The 23,049-nt window shown below is 38.6% G+C and overlaps 1 protein-coding gene across 5 annotated transcripts in view; it reads right to left on the reverse strand.

The window, feature by feature from the left end:
- Positions 1 to 23,049, reverse strand: part of SORCS2 (sortilin related VPS10 domain containing receptor 2) — a 536,381-nt gene that overhangs the window by 356,255 nt on the left and 157,077 nt on the right. For all 5 annotated transcript variants that reach the window (XM_063157566.1, XM_063157565.1, XM_063157563.1 and 2 more), the window contains exon 2: positions 6,220 to 6,287. In XM_063157566.1, coding sequence (XP_063013636.1) covers positions 6,220 to 6,287 — 68 coding nt within the window. The remainder of the gene's footprint in view (positions 1 to 6,219; positions 6,288 to 23,049) is intronic.

The following is a 23,049-nucleotide window of genomic DNA, read 5'->3' on the forward strand; positions in this document are numbered from 1 at the left end:
GAAAAGGAAAGCCTTTTAAAAGACATCTCTTTCAGAGGAGTCTACAGGTCACAACTCAGAGAACAGTCCCAGATATCCACAGCCAAATTTCATTCCTCTGTTGAAAGGCCAAAAGCTACAGCCAAAACATGGCAGGATGAGTGGAACACCAAGGCACCAACAAGGTTACTGCCAACCCACTGTGCTGGGCTTGGGCTCAGAAAGTCAATGGTGGGTCATGTGTCCCTTAGAGCACACATGGCAACAGCAGCACCCTCTGTGCTCCTGAATCAATTCCACTGCCCATTAAAAGCATCAATAATCACCTCTTCAATTCCTTGCACATTCCAAGGTTTGTCAAGATATGTTTATTTAATTTCCTTTACCTTCTACATATTTTTCCTTCTGACACCCATAATAAAACATTGCTGAAATGCTGAAACCCACTACATCCACTTTTTAACTATGGTTTTACAGCACATTTTATATTTCCAAAATAAATTTAAAATAAATATTTTCCTGCACAATTCAATTCATAATGGCACACTGTTGAGTATTAGCAAGACAATGCAAGTTGCAGCAAAGACAATGAAAGCCTTTGTAATACTATTACATGAATATGCAAATATGATCAAAGAGAGCATAAAAAAAAATCTGTTGTTCAGTAAGAAAAAGAAAATTCTAATTTTAAGACTGCCTTTTCAACGCTGACCAAAACCTTTGCTCAGTGGAACAGGTGTAAATAAGGATATAATATGAGCACAAGAGAGCTGCCCAGGTATAATTAAGAACACACTATTTTGATTGCAGAACTTGCATTACTCACAATGATGCATTAACTAGAGAAGGCACAGCTAGACATTAGATCCCAAGCTGAGTTCACTGGGCTAATAATTAGAAAGCCATTTCTTTTTAGTTTTTGACTTGGAAGGAGAAAATTTGATATGAAAATCACAGACTCAATAACTTCATCCCTTGGGGCCATTTCTACAAAGTCACTTTTCAAAGCAGAGCACAGTATAAAGCCATCTGGAAGTGCAAGTTGTTGCAGAATACAGTTGCTCATTTATTAAACAGTACTTCATACCAAAAATTTCACTGGGGCACTGAACTGTATATTGGGGGGTTTTGTTTTCCTTTTAAAATTAATTTCAGGAAACAGCTGAAATGAATTTCACCTACAAGTCCAAAGATTTTGGAAACAAATGTCCATATTCATTTTCACACATTCTGTGAGCCATCTGGAAATTTTACTTTTACTTCCTGAACTGTATGCTGTTCACTCTATCCACCTTAAAAGAATCTCCTGCTCTTTGTAGTCTGGATTTTTACTTTAGTGTAGGCCTGCACTCTGTCAATGCCCAAAGCCCCCTGCAGTCACTGTGTCCCCATCCCTCCTGATGGCCAGCAGGCTTGCACAAGTGAGCCTTGTCCTTGAATAGGTGGCTTGTTTGGGTGCAGACAGGAAGAGCTGTGCCACCACAGCCAGGATATTCCTGGCTCCTTGGGATTTGGCAAGCACGATGCTGCCTGGGAGGCTCTCCAGACTGTTCTCACCTCTACCTGCCACCACTGATCTAGACTTTCAACCTCCCACAGCTCTTCAACTTTCCTTCCCCCTCAGGCTGCTTTTGGAGTAAGGACTCCCAGAAATCTCAGCTGGGATATCCAAAAATATTTAAGGAGGTGGGGAAGTTTCTTCATTCAGTATTTCTTTAGCAATAACACGGGGCAAAACAACCCAACATCTCTGAAAACAGGGCTACCTAGCATTCATCTAGGGCTACCAACATCTTGGGCTACCCAGCACTCAGCAGGCAAAGCTAAGAGGATCCAACAGTGCAGTTAACATCAAGTAATGTCATTTGTTTTGCTGTGGTGAAGCAGCAACAACATGGTGATGCCATTGGGAACAATGGCAATTACACAGCAAGCCACTTTAGCATTACTCTATCATTACAGCTTGATAATATGCAATCAAAATGTTATTAGCAATCATCTATTATTCATTTCTTAGATCAAGCTAAGAAAGGGAAGGCTGTATGTCTACCAGTAACAGGACTCTGAGCCAGTCTAAGCACAGGGTTGGAGGGTAATTCCATGGCCATAGAGGGCTGAGTCACCGCTGCATAACCTTCAGCAATATTACCATCTCCGTTGTTCCATGTATAAAATTGAATCATAATAATAATCTATATTTCCAATATTATTAGGAGTAATTAACTCAGATAAGTATTACCATTAATTTCATAGTGATTACTAATCCAGAGTTAAACTATTTCATTGTAAAATTTAATACTTATATCTAAAGTTGCAGGCATTCAACAGATGCAAGGAGTTATCTGAAGTTGTAAAATATGTGCATCTACATATTTGTGCACAAATGGGTCCATAAAGCATATGCAAACACACACTCAACCTAAATGGTCAGTTGGTTTCAGCTCCTTCATATTGCAAATATGGTGGATAAATATGTGTGTGAACTCTGACACAAACAGCTCTAGTATGTAAAGTATCTCCTATGTATGCACGACTTGTTGCAGTAATTTTAGTATTTGAATTCTCAATTTTTTTCAGTATGCTAATGAGCTCTAACATGACAACCAACCTGTATCCCCAATATGTACCACAGTTTGGAAACTCTAAAAGTAGACCTGAAAACAATGCTCTGCTCCTTCTCAAAAAGTAATTTTAGTTTATATTCAGGAGGCAACCAATGTTATATCTATTTATTCCCCTAACTTATTTTGAGTAAAATAATTATACAATTTACACCTTGACAATTACTTAATAAGCAAATTAAGAAAGCATCAGAAGTAGCTGACTAAAGAAGCACAGTCTGGTATTTTTAACTGCATACTTCCATCAGCATTTTATCTTCACCTCTTCAGTGCAACCAGACATGGCTGTTACAAGTAAAAACCCTGTTAATAATTTCATTAACAGTACTAGTTTCCCAATTTATTCAACAGTAAAAAATTCTGAAGTAATTCAAATTTAGGTCTCCCAAGCCTGTAACCTGACTTATGTGGGCAGGCATAAGTTACCTACACAAACTGACAATGCTCTGCAGAGGTACAAAAGTGCATCACCAAGATCCACCCACACATCATCTTCACACAGAGTTCCCCCACCTAGGCATGTACCTCTGACTGGTGTTTTTCACCATTTGCATCACTCTTCAAAGTCTGACTGCAGCTCCAAAGTCACTAAGAACAAAAAAGAATCACTACACCATCTCTTCTCATTCTTTGTTCCACTAAACAAGGGGGAAAAAATTCTTTGAGTGATGGGAGAAAAGGAAAGAGATGAAGCGGAAATATGTTTTAGAAGATGAAAGACGCGGTTTCAAGTAACAAAATAACTGTTAAACATCAAGGTAGGTTAATTTTTACTGACCAGAAAGAGAAATCAGGATATCAACATTAAAAAATTACCCTAGTCAGAATTGATCAGTTCATAAAACTAGTTTACTTTCACTTAGTGACTAAGTCACATAATGACTTAGATAATATGATTTCTGGTATTATCTAGCCAGGCAACACAGCAACAAAAACACTGGGCCAATTCAGGAAATAACTGGAGAGGGTCTGTTACCACTAGGGCACAGAACCAGATTAATGGCATTTCTCTGCTAATAAAAAAAACCCTGCATCATTTTTCACACCTGTTTTACAGCATATTTGCTTGATACAAATAAGAATGCAAAAGAGAATTTAAAAAAATATTGAAAAATATATACATTATACATTCTAGGCAGGCTGCCAACATGAATACAACACCACAGTTCCATCAGCAAACATGGATGAAAAGTGGTGAAGCTCCAACCATTTTACACCGAAGTCCCTTGACTGTAAAGGGACTTCAGCTGCATTCAGTTATTTAGTACAAATACTGAGCTACATCTCAACAGGGAGGGCACTACTTGATACTTTTGCAATAGTTGGTCTGATTTGCACTTTTCCAGCACTTTGTAACTCTTCCAGTTTGACAACTGTCTCTACTTCCTCACAGAGGGCAGAGGTGGAGGAAGGAGGTGAGCCCAGAACATAGCCAGGCATGGATCACCCAGGTAGCACCCCCTGGCCCAAGAGCTCATCTTAAGCACTCACTTCCTTTCAGCTATTCCACCTTGGTTTTAGAAACCACAGAATCATGGAATGGTTTGGTTTGGGTTGGAAGGGACCTGAAAGACCATCTAGTTCCAACATTGCTGCCATGGGCAGGGAACCTCCCACTGGACCAGGTGACTCAGAACCCATCCAGCCAGTCTGGTCAGCAAGTCCCAGCCTCCCTCCCCATCCCTGGCTCAGCAGGTTCTGGCATCATCACATCCAGGAGTGAGCTCCCAAGGGCTCTCTTGACGAAGTGGACAGCCCAGGGCACCCTGATGCCCAGACCCTGGCTGGTCTGTGCCCTGTGAAATTGCAAGACATACCCAAGGAGAGTCCCCCAAGGTCCCATCCCTGCTGCTGCACTAAAGTGGAGCCATGGGCACCCAGCACATCCCCAAAGCCTGACACCACTGAGAGAGAGCCCTGGGGACATCTGTGCCCAGCCCTTGGGGCAGGACCTGACCTGTGCCAGTACCAAAGCATCTGGTACATCTGTTTCTTGTAAGTAAAAAGGCACGATTTCCAGATGATGCACGCTAGTATCAATTTTATTTGAATGCAGTTCACACCAGTTCTTTACACCAGCTGTCAGCAAGGTCTGGATGACCTTGTTTTAAGTGTTTATGTTCTCCAAAGAAAGAAACATTATCTGAAGCCTGGTTTATGTTTATTTTATAAGACCAAAGAGTTTATTTTGAAGAATCCAACTGAAAATGCTTAAAAGGCTATGATAGATACTCTGAAGTATGAATTGGAAAACTTGAAATATATTGCATATGTTGTAAGGGCCACTGACAAATAACAGAAAAGCAATGTGTGCTTACGCAGTTGGGAGTATCCAAACTGTCATTTGGTTGTCTTATTTGCACAAGATGTTGGACAAAAATTAAAACAGAAACAAACGTGCAATAAATTTTGCATCTTTTAAGTTTAAAGGATAGTTACAAACAAACTGTCACAGCCCTAAAAAGGGCAGTCTCCATTTGATCTTACTCCCTTTCCTGAATAACTCCTTCTTACAACTAGAAATACCCTTATTCTGCATGGACCACTGGCCCTGGCCAGACTGAGCACTATTCAGACACTGGTATGACAACAAGTTGTTACAGAAGCACTGTCACTGAGAAACTCCACACAGTTAAAACAAGGCCACCTCTTTCAAAATAAGTAACAATGCTGTTTTGCAGCATGTCCTGGAAACAGATTTTTCCCACTCCCTATTCCCCTACCCAGTCCTTTTCTTGGATTGTCTCTGTAAAGGTCCTTACACTCACAGCTGAAGGTCGAGTCCCCAAACAAGCTCTTGGGGCAGCATGAAGTCTGTACGTACCTAAACCATGAGGTTTTAGATAAACTATTTGTTTCTAGACCCAAAGCTTATGATCTACATTTGAATTTAACTCTCCTGTCATTTCTACTGCTAGAGATAACCAGCAAAGCCAGCAGAGCAAATACTGGTGTAGTATCACATTTATTGATAACAGTGAAATACTTTAGCTTTTCAAATGTACCTGAGGGGTCCATAAAATATTTGTTGTGGAAAATTTTGTGCAATCTGTGCACACACAGGCAACAAGCATATTGGTATCTTAATTCACAAGTATTATGGGAATAAGAATCAGTTTAGAAATTTATTTGGATTACTATTTATTCCCAGGTGTCATAAAACACAATATAACCTTCACTGCTGATATACTTCATCCAGACAATCCTAACTACTTCCAAAGCAGGATTATTTACTAACCTCAGTACACTACTCAAGCAGCAAGAATTCCCAAAGGACACATCCCAACACAGTAAGCATTTCAAACTTCTTGAGTAAGTTTGATGCACAATTTCTAGGAAAAGGAAAAACATGGCAACTTGCAAAGTAGCATCAAGAAGTTACCTTGTGTTCTCCACCATCCTTTGTTTCTACTGTTAAAACTCATTTCAAACTCTAATTCAACAACAGGAAATGCATCCAAGGAAGAGAAGGAGTAGGAGCTGATGACAATCTGGATAATCTTACCACAGTAGCATCAGTCAGCTACCAACTCAGCCCAGCAGCAGTCTGGAAAAGGAAGGGATGCATCTATTCCAAGAACGACAGGAGTGAAGATTATAGAAAAAGCAGAGGACTTACCTCCACAAAGAGCTCTCCAGAACTTTCCCCATGTCAGTATGATAATACTTGGTAAGGATCAGGATCACCTAAAAGAAAATTAGAATAAATAGATTTAAATATGTAAACTGATGTAGAAACAGAAACAGACATGGGCAGCATGATTTTGGGAAAAACAAAAGCGAGGCTTCTGAAAACCTGAGAAGTATTTGACCTCATTTTAAGTCTTAGAGTTTTGCTTTTGAGCCTGGCTTTTTCATTTCTCTTTCTGGGAAGAGTGATTTCAGCACTTGAAATTTTCTGCAAACCTGGTGGCTGTGAAAGATTGCCCATTTCACATGAACAGTGGAGTTGGAATTGTCACATAAATACCACCACCACCACCAGACAGTCCTCAAGGAATCTTTATGACTTTCTGATTAGGAAAAAACAACCTGGTTGCTTGTTTAAATTTAGGAGGCAACTCTACAGACACAACTTTTTTTAAATCCAAAGTGTTAAACAAAGGTGATTAACTTTGATTATCCAGATTAAAAAAATCGGCGGGAAAAAGAGCTCTGGCCTTCCCCACAAAATCAGCAATGCAACTTTCATAGCTATCACTTTTCATTTCTTGAAGAATCACTTTTTCCCCTTCATGAACCAGCTCAGTGCTCAATAAATTACTCATCTGCATCAGCAACAGCCAACAAAACACACAAGCCAATTTTATCCACAAAACATCTTCATCCTTTGAAAACAGTCAGCAAGAAATATTTTCCATCTGCTCAACAAGTGACAAATTTACTGGTCAAATAATGTAAAGCTCTAGTCCACAAGCAGTGTATCAAGCTCAGTACTATGGTTTATGTTTGGATCTTTTACAGGTTTCTTTCATTTGCTGCCAGTCCATATTTGTGGCTCTTAGAGCCACATGCCCATGGCAACCCCAGAGAGGCAGAACAGGCTGGTCCCCTGCACAGCTGGAGGCTTTCTTTAGTGTGGGGTCAATACCAGTCTCAAACAGTTTGGGGCAAGCTGTTATTTACCTGGCACTGCTCTGACCACCAGATGAAATCTACAGCAAACAGCAACTGTAGGTGTTCACTTTGATTATTCAGATAATTAAATATGCCAATGATACATTTATGCTGCACTCCTTGTATGCGGGAGATTGTAAGAAAACAGAATTACAGACTGAAGATGTTATCACATGGAAATAATTCAGTGTTTTACAGAACTGAGGTATAATACCAGTCTCACTCAAGGGTTAGCCAAACCTAATAAACTCACAACACATATTGAGATAAGCAAAAGTGGGAACAATCCATAATTCACAAGTATTATTCACTCCTATTCTCAAAAGAGCCACAACTTACCAGATCACTTTTTTGGGATTTGATTACTTATAAAAATAAAAGTTTTGGCATAAAAAAAGAAAAAAAAAATAGGTTACTACAAGACTTACAAAGCAAAGGGAAAGAACCATTTTCTAAAGGAGATTGTATCTGTGGATGAGATTCCTGGCTACAGCCCAAGCACGTTCTACCAGGTCAGCTATTTATTGTATCATCAGTGTCTTAACTACAGCTTTTACTGGTGCTTGCAGTTAAGAAGAAAAAGAAAGAAATTTCACTGCTGGGAGCATCTATCGGCTCCAATTATTAAGGAAAAAGTTTCAGAATGTGCCTTTCCAAACAAGTATAATCCCTCTTAAGTCACAAAAACTGATCTGGAATTTATTTTTTTAAGAGATACAAGAATGCATACTTGGTACATGAAAATAAAAAAGAAAATACCTAAAATTACAAAAGATTATACTTTCTTTCCTTCCATTTATGCAGAAATGGAGGCTGAATCCTGAACTTGGTGAACCAACTTTCTTCATCCCTGTACATCCTAGAATTAGAAATTTTAAAATTCAGATAATTTTCAGCAATGTGTGTTGGAGCCATCCTGCCAGAGGCTAAGCCCAATGTTCCATTCCTGAATTTAACAGGTTAAAATCACACACAGAAAATCCCATGGTGTCATCTTCAGTTTTACCTGCTTTGAGCATAACCTGTATGGATGCATCAACAAAGGACCTTCCAGAAAAGCCATTTTTGTAGCTCAGCACCTGTCAGGAATGTTGAAGACTGCCAGGCTCCTGGTACTGCTGGCTAGCTGCAGTTCATCTGGGCATGCACACACCAAACCAGAAAGGCACTGCTGTTCCACACACCTCAACTGAATGGCTTTCAGGTAACTGCAAACTGCAGTGGGGAGCAGCCATAAGCAGTAAAACATCTTCTTGATGCTGGCAGGATAGGTGCTTCAAACTGAGTCAGAGCTCTGAAAAAATATATGTCAATACTTTCCAATCTGACTGGTAAATTAATGTAAAAATTTAAATACCTTATTTTGCACTTTGGAAGTGGAGAGAATGACTTAGTAGGAAAAACAAAGTCATCAGAAGCCATCTCTGAACTCTCTAATAACATTAGCAGATTCCTGTCATGAATTAAGAAGAATGAAGCTGCTGAGGGGCTGACCATCATGTCAACTCTGCCAGTGGATTTCATCCCAGTATCTGAATAATGGAGGCCATCTATTTAACAGATTTTACAGCACAGTCCTTTTGCATGAGGGCACCTTTTCAAGTGATCCTGAAAACAAGATCCAGGCTGGCCAAAATGGCAGTTTTTCTAAATTAATAGATAGATCCAAAGAACAGAAAGAATTACTTCACAGTGAAAGCATAAAGGTCTTCAGGATCTCTGGATTCTACCCATCATTTTTAAGAGCAGAAGCCTGTTTCACTGATTTCATTTTAATGAGACTCCATAATTACGAGGGTTTTACAGGCTGGATTGAAGCCAGTGGTTCATACACATGGCTCTCTAGCGAAAGTGCTTGGGTGGCCTGTGGTGGGGAGAGACACAGCAGCAACTGCGCAGTGATCAAGGATATGATTCTTAACCACCTCATATTACCATCACTCATGGACAGCAACAACAAATTTAACTTTTTTCTCTTATTATTTTACAGCTAAATTAAATGTAGGCAATGAAGGAGAATTAAGATTTATCAGATTTTTTTACTTTAAGTTGAATTTATAAGATTATCTAGAAATATCCACTCCATTCAGACTTCCAGAGACTTGTGAATCCATTTTAAACCATTTAAACTTAAGTTCGCCCATATTTCTTTGAGTTCCCTCCCAGAGTATGACAATGGAGATGACAACAATGATTACTGTTGTGTGCTAGGGACCTGTGAATATCTGATGGTGCTTCTGGACAAAAATGCTGAAAGGGAAAAAAAGAAAGTGAAAACTTTCAGCTTTTATCACAAAATTGATACTCTATTACCTGCTTCTTTACCAAAGCCTTTGGTAAAGGCCTCTCCATAAAGCCAGTATTTCTCTCTATGTGCCATGGTATGGTAGATAAATCTCTTATGAATTCCAAGAATCAAATGCAATGTGCATTAGAAGTTAGTTTTCCATGGAAGAAATAACTAGCTTCAGTCAATTTCTCTGTGTTGGGCCTTCAGAAATTTCTCTACCTCATCCTCCCCCCTCCTTTTTTGGTGGGGAGAGGGACAGTAGGGTGCACAGATGGAATTTTGATTCTCCCACATCATTCCCCTGCTTCCATAACTTCATTCTGCCTGCGTGAATTCTCAGTAGCCACAGCTCCAAACTGTTCTTCAAACAAAGGAGTTGAATAAATTTTGATCCAAAATTCTTTCTGGATATAGAGCTGTCTTCAGGAGTGCACTGGGTTTTCAGTGAATGACAGACCAGAAAAACAAATGGAAAATTCCAGATATTATTACCGGTGAATAATGAAAGTTAGAATGATCTATGTTTATCCCCTCTCCTTTCCCGTTGCTCTCCTCTGAAAATGCTTTGCAGCAAGTCTGGGCTGAAAAGAGAACTTCACTTTACAAGACACAATGTGCTTTTAATCATTTCCTAATAAAATTTTGGCTTTAAGGAGCCCATTTTAATCCTCTCTTTTCATCACCATGCAAGCTAAGGAGGCTGAGAAGGGAAAAAGGAATGAATTCTAGATCAATCACCTTTCCTGGTGTTTATATTTTATCTTTCTGTGGAGGATTTGCTAAAGTCGTTTTCTTTTTGATAAACATCAACTTCTGGAAAACTATTTTATTTTTTCCCCATGCTCCCTCCATGATGCTTTTTTTTCATGGACCACTCTTAACAAAGATCTCTCTTTTTCTATCTACATGCAGATTGTTACAGATAAAGTTTTATTTGACCCCTGAAATTTTTGATTTTAGGTTTTGGGATATTTTTAATCTATGTAGAAGTTTCATAGCAAAAATCTTATACTTTCAAATGCACAATTATAAGTATGATTGCAAGTTTTTGTCTTTTCTCAAGTTTTTAGACAGTGAGAGCATGCTGTAAGTACTTCTGGGCAGCCAGAGCTACCAGGAAAATAAACTCCTCAGACAGATTCAAGTTTCTGCAAACTTTTTAGCATCTGCTTAATTTAATTCATGTGAATGAACCCACTGAAATCCAAAGAAGTGTTTATGAGAGGCACTTAATACCCTGTATGACTGGAACATAAGCTGCTGTTTTGCTCAAGAACAGAGCCTCACTCACCTTTTCAGCTATTTAACTATTCCACTGTACACCACAACTATTTTGGGGAGATCAAGAGGTTCTAGGAACATCCTATTAATTTTTCACTACCACCCTCTGTAATTCCAAAACTTTTTTGACACCTAATAATCAAAAATCTCCCTAACAAATTATAGGCAGCCACCTACTGCTCCAATCCCTCAAGCTATTTCCACTTTTGCAGCAGCAGGCTCTTCAATCATCACGCTAAGAGCAATGTTAATTTTCACATCTCTTATTTAAAACAAAGACTCTTAAGAGAAAACTAAAATTCAGGAAATTATTAATATGGAGGTACATTACTACAAGGCTATTATATGGACTAACATACTACTCTTAATAACTACATCATAATTTGATTATGCTAGGAAAACTAAACAGAAAAAGGGCATTTAGGTTGACTCTGTTGCAGCACTATGATAAAAGGTAAAAAAGCAAACATTTAACCATTATTTGAGCTATTAAGAATTCACTGTATAAGTTTCTACTCCTCTCTGGTAATAAAGTTCATAAAAGCAATACATGATTTAATATGAAATACTGAAAGAGTTAGATTTCTATTTGTTCCAACTAAATTGTATTGGGAGACGAGAGGACTTACTGTGTATGAAGTCATTGACTATACCAGTGCACTTCTATTAAACATTACTAATAATTCCATACAGTGAATTAACTCATAATTCAAAGTAAGACACAATAATGACTCAATTCCTGTTCTCTAAGAGGTATTTTCATCCACAAGAGCTGAATAAAAGCAGTGGTTGTGATTGCTTCCAGATTCAAAACCATTTTAAACATAGTACTTCACACATTGACCCTGAAAACATTCATAGAGAAAAGTAACTTTAGGTATCAAATAGATTTAATCCACTGTCTAGCACAGAACAGGATTATTCTCTGTTAGCTCTGTACAAACACAGGACAAAAAGAAAATCTACTGCTTTCAGGAGCCTACAGTTCAAGCACAGAACACAAGTCTTCAACATCATCACCATCAACCTTTACCAGCTCATGCCAGATTTTCAATGCAAGCTCCTAAGAAAATTGTTTCTGTGATACCACTCCATGTGTATGACACTGTATATGTATGGGTTGAGCTCCTCATTCCTACCTTTTAATTCTAAATCAACTGACTGATTTCAATCATATTTAACAGAGAAGTAGATAGCCATATGGCTGAAGTAACCATATCAGTTGATATCACAAGTCCATGGCATAGATGCATCTAGAACAGCAATAAACAAAAAACTACAAAAAAATATTAGATTGAGGAAGCTATATAAATAAAGAGGCTTCCCAAATATATTTTCCTGTCTTGTAGCTCGGGCAGCTGGGCTGTTAGTGCAGTTGTTAGCAGCTGGCTGCTGGATAGGCACAGGTTTCTGTGGTACTGCCTGACCCACCCACACAAGAAGAGAGACTGTTGTTATATAACTATTAATGATCAGACCCCAAAAATCAAAGTTTATGCAGAACTGGTCAGCCAATGTGGAGGGCTGCTACTTCAACATATTCACATTGCTGCTCCTTTCTAGAACCAGTAGGTGCAGGGCCAAGATTTCTGGGCATGCTGCAGATGCAGAGCTTGCTCAAGCAAACGGGAGGGAACTCAGTCTGAATTATTAGAATCAAATCTGCAGCTTTGGAAACTGTCTAACGTTTTAACTAGTTGTTTAATTAAACTTCCTGTTCTTTTTCAAACAGCCTCAAACAATGTCACCTCTGACACAAAAATCTCCAGTTTTCTGTCATTGCCTTTTATTACACAACCAGAGGAATTTTTAGGTTTAAATATTTAACATAGCATTTGATAAGTTCTTAAAACCACATTTGCAAACATGCCAAAAGAATAAATTTCTAAAGCATGAAGCAAGGATATTTTTTTCCTGTCTCTCTAGTCCCCTAACTGTGATTCTTTTTTAAACACGGACTAGCTTTACTTATCTTCCCTACCAATGTATTCTAAATTGAATTAGCAATCCTTCCTGCAGAACCAAACTTATTATGTGAATATTCTTTTTCATTCCCATGAAAGTTCAAGAGGAAGCAGAGTTAACATTGAAAGATGGCATATGTAAAGCATCTTTAGTCTCTTCCAAATATTTCAAGAATTCAATATTATCAACAAGCTGTTTACCTCCATCATCACTATTATATAGCTATTCACTACCAGAAAAGAAAAAGCAGATTTTAAGTGCAGTTTGTGAAATATCCCCAGTCTCTCATTTAGTGTTACAGCCCAATAGTAAAATATAAAAATTTAAACTGAGCTTCTAATCTGCATCACTAAATGGTTTCTCAAGGCCAGAGCTTTTTTTTTTTTTTTTTTAAGAAAAGCATTTACATATAAAAATAACTATGCATTTTATTTAAAAAATCATATGGAAATAGCAATAGAGGAGGATACCACAAGCTGGGCAGAGCATTCCTTTGATGCAGGGCTGTTGGCAGACATGCTCATATTGGTTACTCTCCCTCACAGCTGCTCTGTCTTCACCAGAACCACAGGATTAAGTATCATTGTACCAAATACATCATATTTACCAGAGGTTTCATCAACCTACAATGTCCTCAAAATAACATTTCATTATCTCTGAAATGGCTAATGGTGTTCAAATGAGACCTAATTGTCTATCATTAAAAGGCTTTATAAACACTGTACATGGAAGCAAGGACTTTGATACTTCAGAAGATCAGCCAAAGAACCACACTGTATAATATCCTTCTTCATCATGAATAAGGACTGAAATTTATATTAACTGAATATTAGGTGCCTGAGTTTGTTCTGTATGAATGAGAAAGATAAACATAGGAACATGGTCTACAGAGTGGAACATGGGCACACTCCTACCTGAAAGGAGTTCTGCCAGGACAAACATGCTAAAGACCAAGGCAGATCTATTACAGTGACAGAGTGATGCTGATTAATAATTCAGTCAGAAGACCAGAGACAAAGCAGAGGCAGATGCAAAACTTGTTTCACACCTTTTGTGATGTGGAGCGTGTGTGTTGTACTAATCAGCATTTACATGGTCAGAGATACTTTAACTCTGCTTATTCTAAAGCTGGAAAATTACACAAAAAAGAGAGTAAGGAGGATTAAATGGAATGGAAAAAAAAATCAGGCTGCCTAGTAAAACGGGAATAACCCAAAACAGATCTGGGGCTGATACCCCCGATACTTTCTAACAGAAGTCCCCTTGTCCCCCAGCTTGATCACCTTTCCAGTGAGGAGTGCCTGGATGCCTCTCCAAACAAGGACCATACTCTCTGCAGTTTCACACAGGGATAGACAAGGCCTAACACCACCCACTTTTCCTGGGTGGAAGTCAGTCTCTCTAGGACTGCCTTTCATTTTAACTGCTTCATCTTACTTATGTTGCTAAAATAATTCATTTCAGAAGCACCAACACACTGCCCCAGCGTAATGTGAGAGGGAACCATTCCCACCCAATGCCAAGCCTGCCTGCTCCCTGCGGCCCCATTCACAATAAATTTGGAACACCTCAAATGGCATTAACAGAATTCAGCTACTGTAAAATACTGGGAATTAGCCCCTTTGAGAAGAAGGATGAAAGCACATTTATCTTCAGCATTATTCCTGAAGCAGCAGAACTTCATATCCGTGCCAATGGAAAGGGCGTAAAGGAGCAGAGGGAACATCCAAGTGGGTTAGGAGACTATTAGAGAGGGCTTGGGAGCAGTTGGGAAAATTGGTCAGGGGCCAAATACGTCAAAGAAAACATTGGAAGCGACCGAGGGAGTGCTGGAAAGTTCTCCACATTCAGTCTGAAGCCAAACCAGGAGATTTCCAATCTGTGAGCTCTGAGTTTTTGCCAGCTTTTTGCGTTTCCTCACCCAGCCTCTGCCCTAGGTGTCCATTACTTTAAGAGCCATGGGGACATAAAAAAGCTAAGTGGAATTATACAGCATTATCTGTGAAAAGGAACAGCTCTTTCAGCACATCATTTTGGATCCCTCTCGTCATACAGACACTGTGCTTTAGTTTAACCACTATGAAGTATAATAACATCATCAGTCATCCTAGAGCCAGGTTTCAAATTAGCCTCGCATTCCAATCTTAAACCTCTAATACATTTTAAATGACCCTCAGATCAAGTAGGTACAAGCAGGGAAAGATTGTAGACCCTGATAAATGAGATCTATATTTCTTTATTTTACTCCAGTAAAGACTTAGGTATTCAACAGATTCTTTAGAGACAGTTTTTGCATGTCAGCATTTAATTGGCTGTACCTAGAGCTGCAAAGCAGTTTCAGTCACAAACCCTTAATGTGAAATTCTCCCCCTTAAAGACTGATGGTTTTCATGGTTGGTCTCTCCCCATGATCACAGATTGGTTTAGAAATATGCTAAGTACTTCTTTCTTCATGTCATGAGCACTACTGTTTTCTGTCTTCATGGATTTAAGAATAGATCCAATAGTTAAGCAGCACAAGAAGAGGAAGGAAAATATTTTAAATTCATGCCTAGAACTCTTCTGAACAGTTACCTCTACACTTACAACTTCTTATGGCTCTTTTCTGTAGAAATGTGGTAATTTCAGTCTTGTGTCCCCTTAACATGATGTTTATTTTACAGTTGAGAAATAGAGACAGATGTATTACCCTGGTTTATCCCAACTTTAGGATAGGAAGAAAGAGAGATATCTCTAGCAATCAGTTTAGATGTGAACAGTTCTTTGGAAGTACTGTGTTTCCTAGTGATTTATCATGCTGAGGACCTAAACTTCCAGCTTGACCCTCTCAGAAAGTCTGGATGAATCCCTGTCTAAATAAGCTGCAATAGAAGTCCAGGCAGAGCAGAAAACATCATATAAAATGAGAACAAACTGAGAAGCAGGATCAACAGACACATCTAAATTCCATATGCTTAACCCCAAGGATCTTCTTTTTCTGATCCATGATGTTCCCAGACCCAACTCCCACATCTCCCAAAAGCTTTCAGGGTCCCAAGACCCTTTCCCTTTTCACTGCTACCCACACCACACCCACATGTGGAGCCAGGAGGTCTGCAGTAGTTATGTGCTTCTGTACCACCAATGTCTTGACCTGTAACACAAACTGTCCCAAAAAAGGCACAATCTTTCATATGGAAAAAAATCTTTTTTCCCTTACCTCCTACAAAAACAAAGGAAAGAGTTGAAGAAATTTGTAAAATGTTATATATCATCTCAGGAGGTGCAGCAGACTAAATTTTTTAACTACTAAAAACCCCCATATTTCATTTCTTCAAAATGGTAGGTATGACCATGATATAATTAATTCCAAGGTTCTTAACAACATAACTTTATACTATGAGACAGTTAAAACTTTTGTACAGTGTACATGACATTTACTGTTGTCCTCCATTATATTGAGCATCTCTCTGGAACTGCTATTTATTTTCCAATCATTTTTCCTAATGAGTTTGTTCTATATTTGAATTACAAATGCCTGTCTCTATTTATATTTTATTTCTGAAACTTTAGAGAATAGTCTTCTCTGTTTACCACTCAACAGTCTTTTTCTTATGGAAATTAACTTATCCCAAAACAAAGAAAAAAATCTGAACCTTTAAATTCTTGCAAATTGTTTTTCCTCAAGTTAGGGTTTTAAGTGATGCCATGACAGAAAGACAGTAATAGCCAGAGCTCAGAAGCTACAGTCCAAAACCAATGGCAGCTTTTCAGCTCAATGTTGTCTAGCAAATGGATGTTTTTGTCGCTCCCTCCTCCCCCTTCCATTACCATGCACTTACTTAGAGTCTGACCCAAAGTCTGAACCAATTGGAATCTGGATTGAGCCCATTCTAAACACAGGAAAAATAAATCAGATCTTGAAATTTCTTACGTGAAGAGAAGGGTCCAGTTTGATGAAACCTGTCTCTCACATTCTGTGCACAGGAAAAACAACCACATTGTATTTTCCACTAAATGCATGTAATTGTACAAATTTTTTACTTTAAATGTCAAGTTATAATGGACATGAGACCACTGCAAGAGAATAGCTAGAGCAAAACTTCAAGATGCAAGCTTTTTCACCATACAGTGTGAACTTACACTGCCAGAGGTATCTCTAAATAGACATTTCTGAAGTAAAGTTCACTCAAAAAGTACAAGAGAAAGCAAGCAGAACTACTGGAAATTACCTCAGACCTATTATGCCAATCCCTGATCAACTATACACGTTATTTTTTTTAATACTGTATTTTGCAATAATCTTATAAGATTAGAGGCCACAGGAAAAATTCATCACCCATATGTCTAAAACAACATTCAATTACTTTCATTTCCCCACTTTGGAAGGAGAAATAGCTTTTCATCAGTAGAAATTATTTTCCAACCTCTCCCAAGCCCATCATCATCTTAGACAAGGCAGTAGCCCTGTATTTTTCAGAGGCAAATAGAAGGAAAAAGAGGCTTTCAGTGCAGCCCAAGAAATAGCTGCAGAAGATTATTTTGTAGACACAGTAAAATGAATAAAACATCTGTTCAAGACTACTCAGCCACCTCCTGAAGACAGAAGCATGTCAAAACTGACCAAGTTTTAGGGGGGGGAAAAAATAACCCAAAAAAACTTCTATTTTCCCTGCCAATTCTTCCATGAATTGTCTTTTTCTAAATAGAAGACCAGTGACATTTCTTCAGGAAACAGATTGTTAAAAATAAGGAAACTAAAGTTTGTTTAAGCTCAAATTTGACTTTTAATAGTCGTTTGTATGAATGGTCTCAACAAAAATGTTGGGGCATGATATAGGAAAAATAGAGAGCAAAGTGGCTCAGGCTTTCTTTCTGAGACTTAAAATGAGCAAGGACAACAATCACACTAGTTAATTAATAAGTATCCCTATTACTGCTATGTGAAGAGAGAAGTTAAGGCTAAAGCCCAATGTTGGGAGATTTTAGCTCAGTCCAGGGATTTTCTACCTGTTCACAAACTGCCCAGCTCAGAGCACTACCCACAGACACCTAAGCAATTTCTGGGGCATTGATTCCATATCAATGGGGAAAGAAATCAAGCCCCCTCAATATTCCCTGGTCTGGAGACGGTGAAATAATTCTTTAATCTCTGTGACAACAAATTGACAGCAATTTACCCAATTTTTTCTTTTTTTTTGCAGCTTATCTATCCCTTCCCCAAATCACAACACAAACAGTCTGCAGTGCCTTTCTCAGGAAGAAGGCATAATACGTACACCTCTTAACCAGTTGTGCTTATAAACTAAGTTACCAATAGATGATGATCCAAATAAAATTTCCTAAAAGAAAGAAGAGATCCAGTTTATGGACATAAAGGTCAGGGGACTACAGTGAAGAAGTAGAAATTATCCAATATCTGGAAATAATGCAAGTCCTCCAAGAATAAAATAAACAGGCAGTAAATGTGCTATCAGAGAAATGCATCACCCAGGAAGGGAGAAACAGATACTCAAACACATAAATTCTGTTTCTTGGTTTCTATTTTAATTAAAGCAGTGCCTATTTTCTCAGTGAGTTATGCTATTTGGAGATCTGTCAGTCCGTAAGAATTTTTTACTCCTCAGTGCCTTAAGAAAAACAGAGAAACATGCAGGGTCTCTGGTCACAGTTCAGGCAAGTTTTTGTTTTGGTTTTAGCATCCTGGTAGCTAGGGTTGGCCCTCCTTCCCTTCGTGGGTTTTTTTTGTTTTTGTTTTTTTTTTTTATTTTCTCAGAGCAAAGAACACTAACAGTCTGTGGCTGTGCATGACTGGTTAACACAAAGACAGAGATCTGCAAACTTCAGTCCCAACTCCCCAGCTCCAGAAACAGCATTATGGATGGATAATAAGAAGCGTAGTCTGAATTTTGCAAAATGGATTTGTGTCCAAAACCCAGACTAGTTGCTAATTCTTTCTTTTACTTAAAAAGACAAAAGAAACTTACCTACTCCTCCCCCCACAAATCAATGCATTATAGATACATTTCTCTGGATCTGTCTTTAATTATTAATTACCTTTCAGCTCTGCAGTGACTCTCATGGTTATTTCACCCTGATAGACCAGAGAAAAGGGTCCATCCCACTGCAGCTAGAAGAGAGGTAGGAAGATGGACAAAAGCAAAAAGGAGGGGGAAGGTGGGAATTGGCAAGCTTCCACGACAGTTTGTTTATTTTAGTTTCCAAGATTATGAAAATTTTATTTTCAACACCAAAGGAAAAAGGCAGAAATAAAAAATTAAATAACTGCCTGGAGCTAAATGTTTCCTGCTTAGAATTGAGCTGCAAATCTGTAGAAATAGATATTTCTGCAACTATAACCTTAATTCTAATAGTGTTTGATACAGTGAAATGTAACAGTCCTCATAGCAGGTAATGGGAGATAATGATCACAAAGCCAAATGTTTTCTGGCTAAATTCATAATGAATCCAAGTGGATAAAGGCTACAAAGTGTTACTAGGGTGGCAGGGAAGGTAATGCTTTCCTGAACTAAAAAAGTATTTTTGCTTCCTGGCAGTGGTTCCTTTTTACTGCAAAATGAAGGATTTCTGTACTCAGGCATCTCAGAGAGCCTGAAAGGCATGTGTAGCTTTTAGATTCTCTAAACTGTATGTTCTAGCTCCTAAGATGTACTTGCAGTTTAACTTACTCTTAAACTGTATTTTGTGTAAGATATGGTGATTTTTCCTGAAGGCTTATGTATCAGAAACATTCTGATTTATTCCATCTGATTAATTTGATATTTTGCTCTTACATTGGGATGGGAAGACAGGGACAAAATCCCCATAATCGAGACTGCCCTGACTCAGGCATAAGGAGAAGATGGTGTCTCTAAGCAATGAGGCAGGAACACTTCTGAACAGTGGAAATGGCCCTCAAAAAGCATGAAACACAATGACATTTCCTAAAAAAGCTCCCTTTAAGAAGTGGTAAGCCAGAGATCTAGATCTTTGTGTGCATTACCTCAGGCACTGCCTCAGCTCAGGCTGTGGCTGTCCTCAGCTCCCTGAAAGAACAAAAGTTTGTTGAGGGGTGCACGTGGGCAGGTGCGACTGCAAGAGGAGCCAAGAACATGATCAGGAGAAAAAGGGATCTTCTGGGACCTCCTGTACACTGATATTCTGTGGTGTCAGGTAATTATCATGTTGCTAGAGATCTGCAGCCATTATAAACACAACCCTCCAGTGGAAGAAGTAAACTGAAGGCATCCCAGATGCTAAATCCAAAGCTAGAAAGGATCATCTAGTCCTCTCTGTCCCTTCTCCTCTCCTACACTTCCAGACCCAAATCCATACAAATCAGAAACATACTTTAAGCACATTGCACAAAATGCAGCTATCTACACTTTAAAAAATATACTGCTCCTACCTCTTCCTCTAGCAATGAGTTCCACATTAATTTATGCAGCCAGGCAAGTAACGATGACTTATTCCTTGAGTAAATTTATCTACCTTCGATATTTATCTACAGGATCATGTCATGTGCTTTTATAGAAGATTAAAAGACCTCTTCTGACAAATATATTTTCCATAAATAAGTACTTACACACAGTAATCACATTGCTTTTTGACCTTTTCTCTTTGATAAGATTAATGACTGGCCTCCCTGCAATTTACCTCACAAAGCTTACTTTTCAGCATCTGGATGATTTTTTGGGGTCATCTCCCTACCCCTCACTCCTTATCTTCAGAATATATTCTCCAGAACTGAGGACATTTCTGAGGTGACAATACCAGATCTGAGCAGCAGCAGCTACCAAAGGCAAAGCCAAGTTGATTTTCTTACTCAATCTTGATATACCCTTTATGGCCAGCCCACAAACAGCTTTACAGGAACCTCACCACAAGTTTCCAGGAACAGAGATTCTGGGATAAGCCAGCATAGTTCTGCTATTGAAAAACTAACTTAAAACAGTTTGTTCTTCTTTCCCTAAAAGTGAAAGCTCACTTGGCAAGTATGCCTAATAAAATCAGGCCATGCTGAGGAGGGACTAAATGAATATACATATACATACAAAAATAATCAGCATTTTTTCAACGACCCCACCAGGTTCTCCCTGAAAATTCCAGAGCTTTCTAAGCCCAGACATTATTCATCTCTCAGACTCCAAAGAGCTGGTTTTAATCTGTCTCCTCTTGCTTAGCTTTAGGCTTTGTAGACCTACCCCTACACCTCCAGCAATAATTATTCTAACTAGTCTGTGCTTCCCTGGGCCAATTGCCAGCAGAATTCAATGATTTTCTGCAGAAGAGCAAGCAAGTTTGTCAAGAAAAAGTCTGCAGCTGGAGACAAGGAGAAAAAAAACGAAAGCAAGAACATCTTCCAGGTTCAGTTCACAAATACATATATAGGAGAATATCAGCATCAAGAACAAACCTCTTGAGGTCTCTTTCCCATCAATTCAGTTGATTTACTCATTGAGGAAGCTACCCCCAAAAACCTTACATTGACTTCAGGGTTGTTAATTCCCAAAGCAGCCTTCCACCCTGAAAGCCTTATATCTTTGCATATGCAGCTCTCCATCTGTCTCCATAAAAGTGAATTTTTGAATTTTCATCTAATCAACCATTTCAGATTATGTTTGCAACAACCTTCATTATTTTAGCAATTTTTGTGCTATCTACAAACTTAGCAGCAAATTTATGTCACTATCCATACTGGTGATTGAAAATGTGGAAATACTGATTGGCACTGGATTCAGAACGAATGCTTAGAAAATAAGTTAATGAGTTTTCAAAAAATTGTGAATTATGTCCCTACTGCTTCCTCAAGGAAGATTTTCCCTCTTTCCTGGCACTTGCCCCAAATGGACTATTGCTGCTTGTGGAAAACATGCTCTGACTTCTGTAGCTGACAGACCTGCCTTGGATCGTAAACACCCAATATCCTTATTTCAACACTAAGCCATCATTTGAATTCACAGCTTTTAAGGAAACACCATGTGTTTCAACTGTCATATTTACCCAACACTAAAAAGCCTACCAGGAAAAATAAATTTTATTCTCATAACGCAATGCGTTAGATTCCTAATTGCAGAACTGGAAACAGTTAAAAACGGAAACTGTTCCCTGCATGACATCATGCTTAGCACTAAAGTGGCTCCAGTGTTCAGGGAGCAATGTGCCAGAAGACACTCTCACTCATCTCTCTGCAACTTGCCTCTTCGTCACGTCTCCAGGAAAATGAAGCTTTAGAATTTGTAGTTAATATCAGCACTATAACTGAGCACTCTCTTCTTTCAAACTGGGCTTCTTCCCTGTTTTTGTTGGTTTTCCCCTCAGAAATTGAATAAAGTGTGCAAAGATCTAAGTAACTCATTCTTCCTTCCATGGTTGCATTCAGCTTCTCATGAGAAATCTGCCGTATAAACGACATCCCCTCACAACCAGGTAGGTGTGGGGATCCTCTCATTGATATTTATCATTCAGGAATTCCCCACAACAGCAACATACACAATCCAGAATACTGTGTCCCTCTTTGGGACCCTGCTGCAACAAAGACTGACAGCCTGGAGCAACTCCAGTAGAGGACCATGATGAGAGAGCTGAAGCACGTGTCAGAAAAGGAAAAGTAAAGTGGCTCCATTCGTCCAGTGAAGAAAACACCAAGGCAGAACCCTCCACTACCTAAAGAAAAGAGAGAGACAGACTCTTCCCAGGGTCTGAGAACAAGAGAAATAAAACCACAAGCTGGAGGGTAAATTCCAGGGGGATATAAAAAGAAAAATAATTGCACCCTGAGATTAATTAGGTAGTAGGTCACCCAGTGAGGCTGACAAACCTCTAACCTTGGTGTTCTCAAATTATACCTGAACCAGACAGAGCCTTAACAGCTTCACCTCCCTTTTGATATGAGCCCTACCTTGAGCAGGGAGCTGGGCCAGATGACCTCCAGATGTTCCTCCCAACCTCAATTACTCAGCAATTCCATGCCACATGGATGGCTTAAATTAATCTCATGTGCCTTAATATATTATGTGAATATAATATTTTAAGAGTTCTGTTGATCAAATTTCTAAGTCCAAAACTTTACAGGAAGCCAAGTATATTTTAATATCGTCACCACTTTCGTTACTTTTTAACTTTGTAAGGAAAACAATTTTTTCTATCCTTTTAATAATGACTTCATAAAAAATATTTGAATAATTTATAACTTACCAACTTTCTCCCTGCTGCTGCAGTTAGCTGTTATCACCATGATAAGCACACAGTAAAAAGTATTGGTTTTCTTAGATAAAGCAAGTTCAGAATAGGATTGCTACTCAGATTTAAGAATTT

Source organism: Melospiza melodia, chromosome 5 (genome assembly GCF_035770615.1).
Source record: "Melospiza melodia melodia isolate bMelMel2 chromosome 5, bMelMel2.pri, whole genome shotgun sequence".
In the NCBI taxonomy this organism is placed as follows: Eukaryota; Metazoa; Chordata; class Aves; order Passeriformes; family Passerellidae; genus Melospiza; species Melospiza melodia.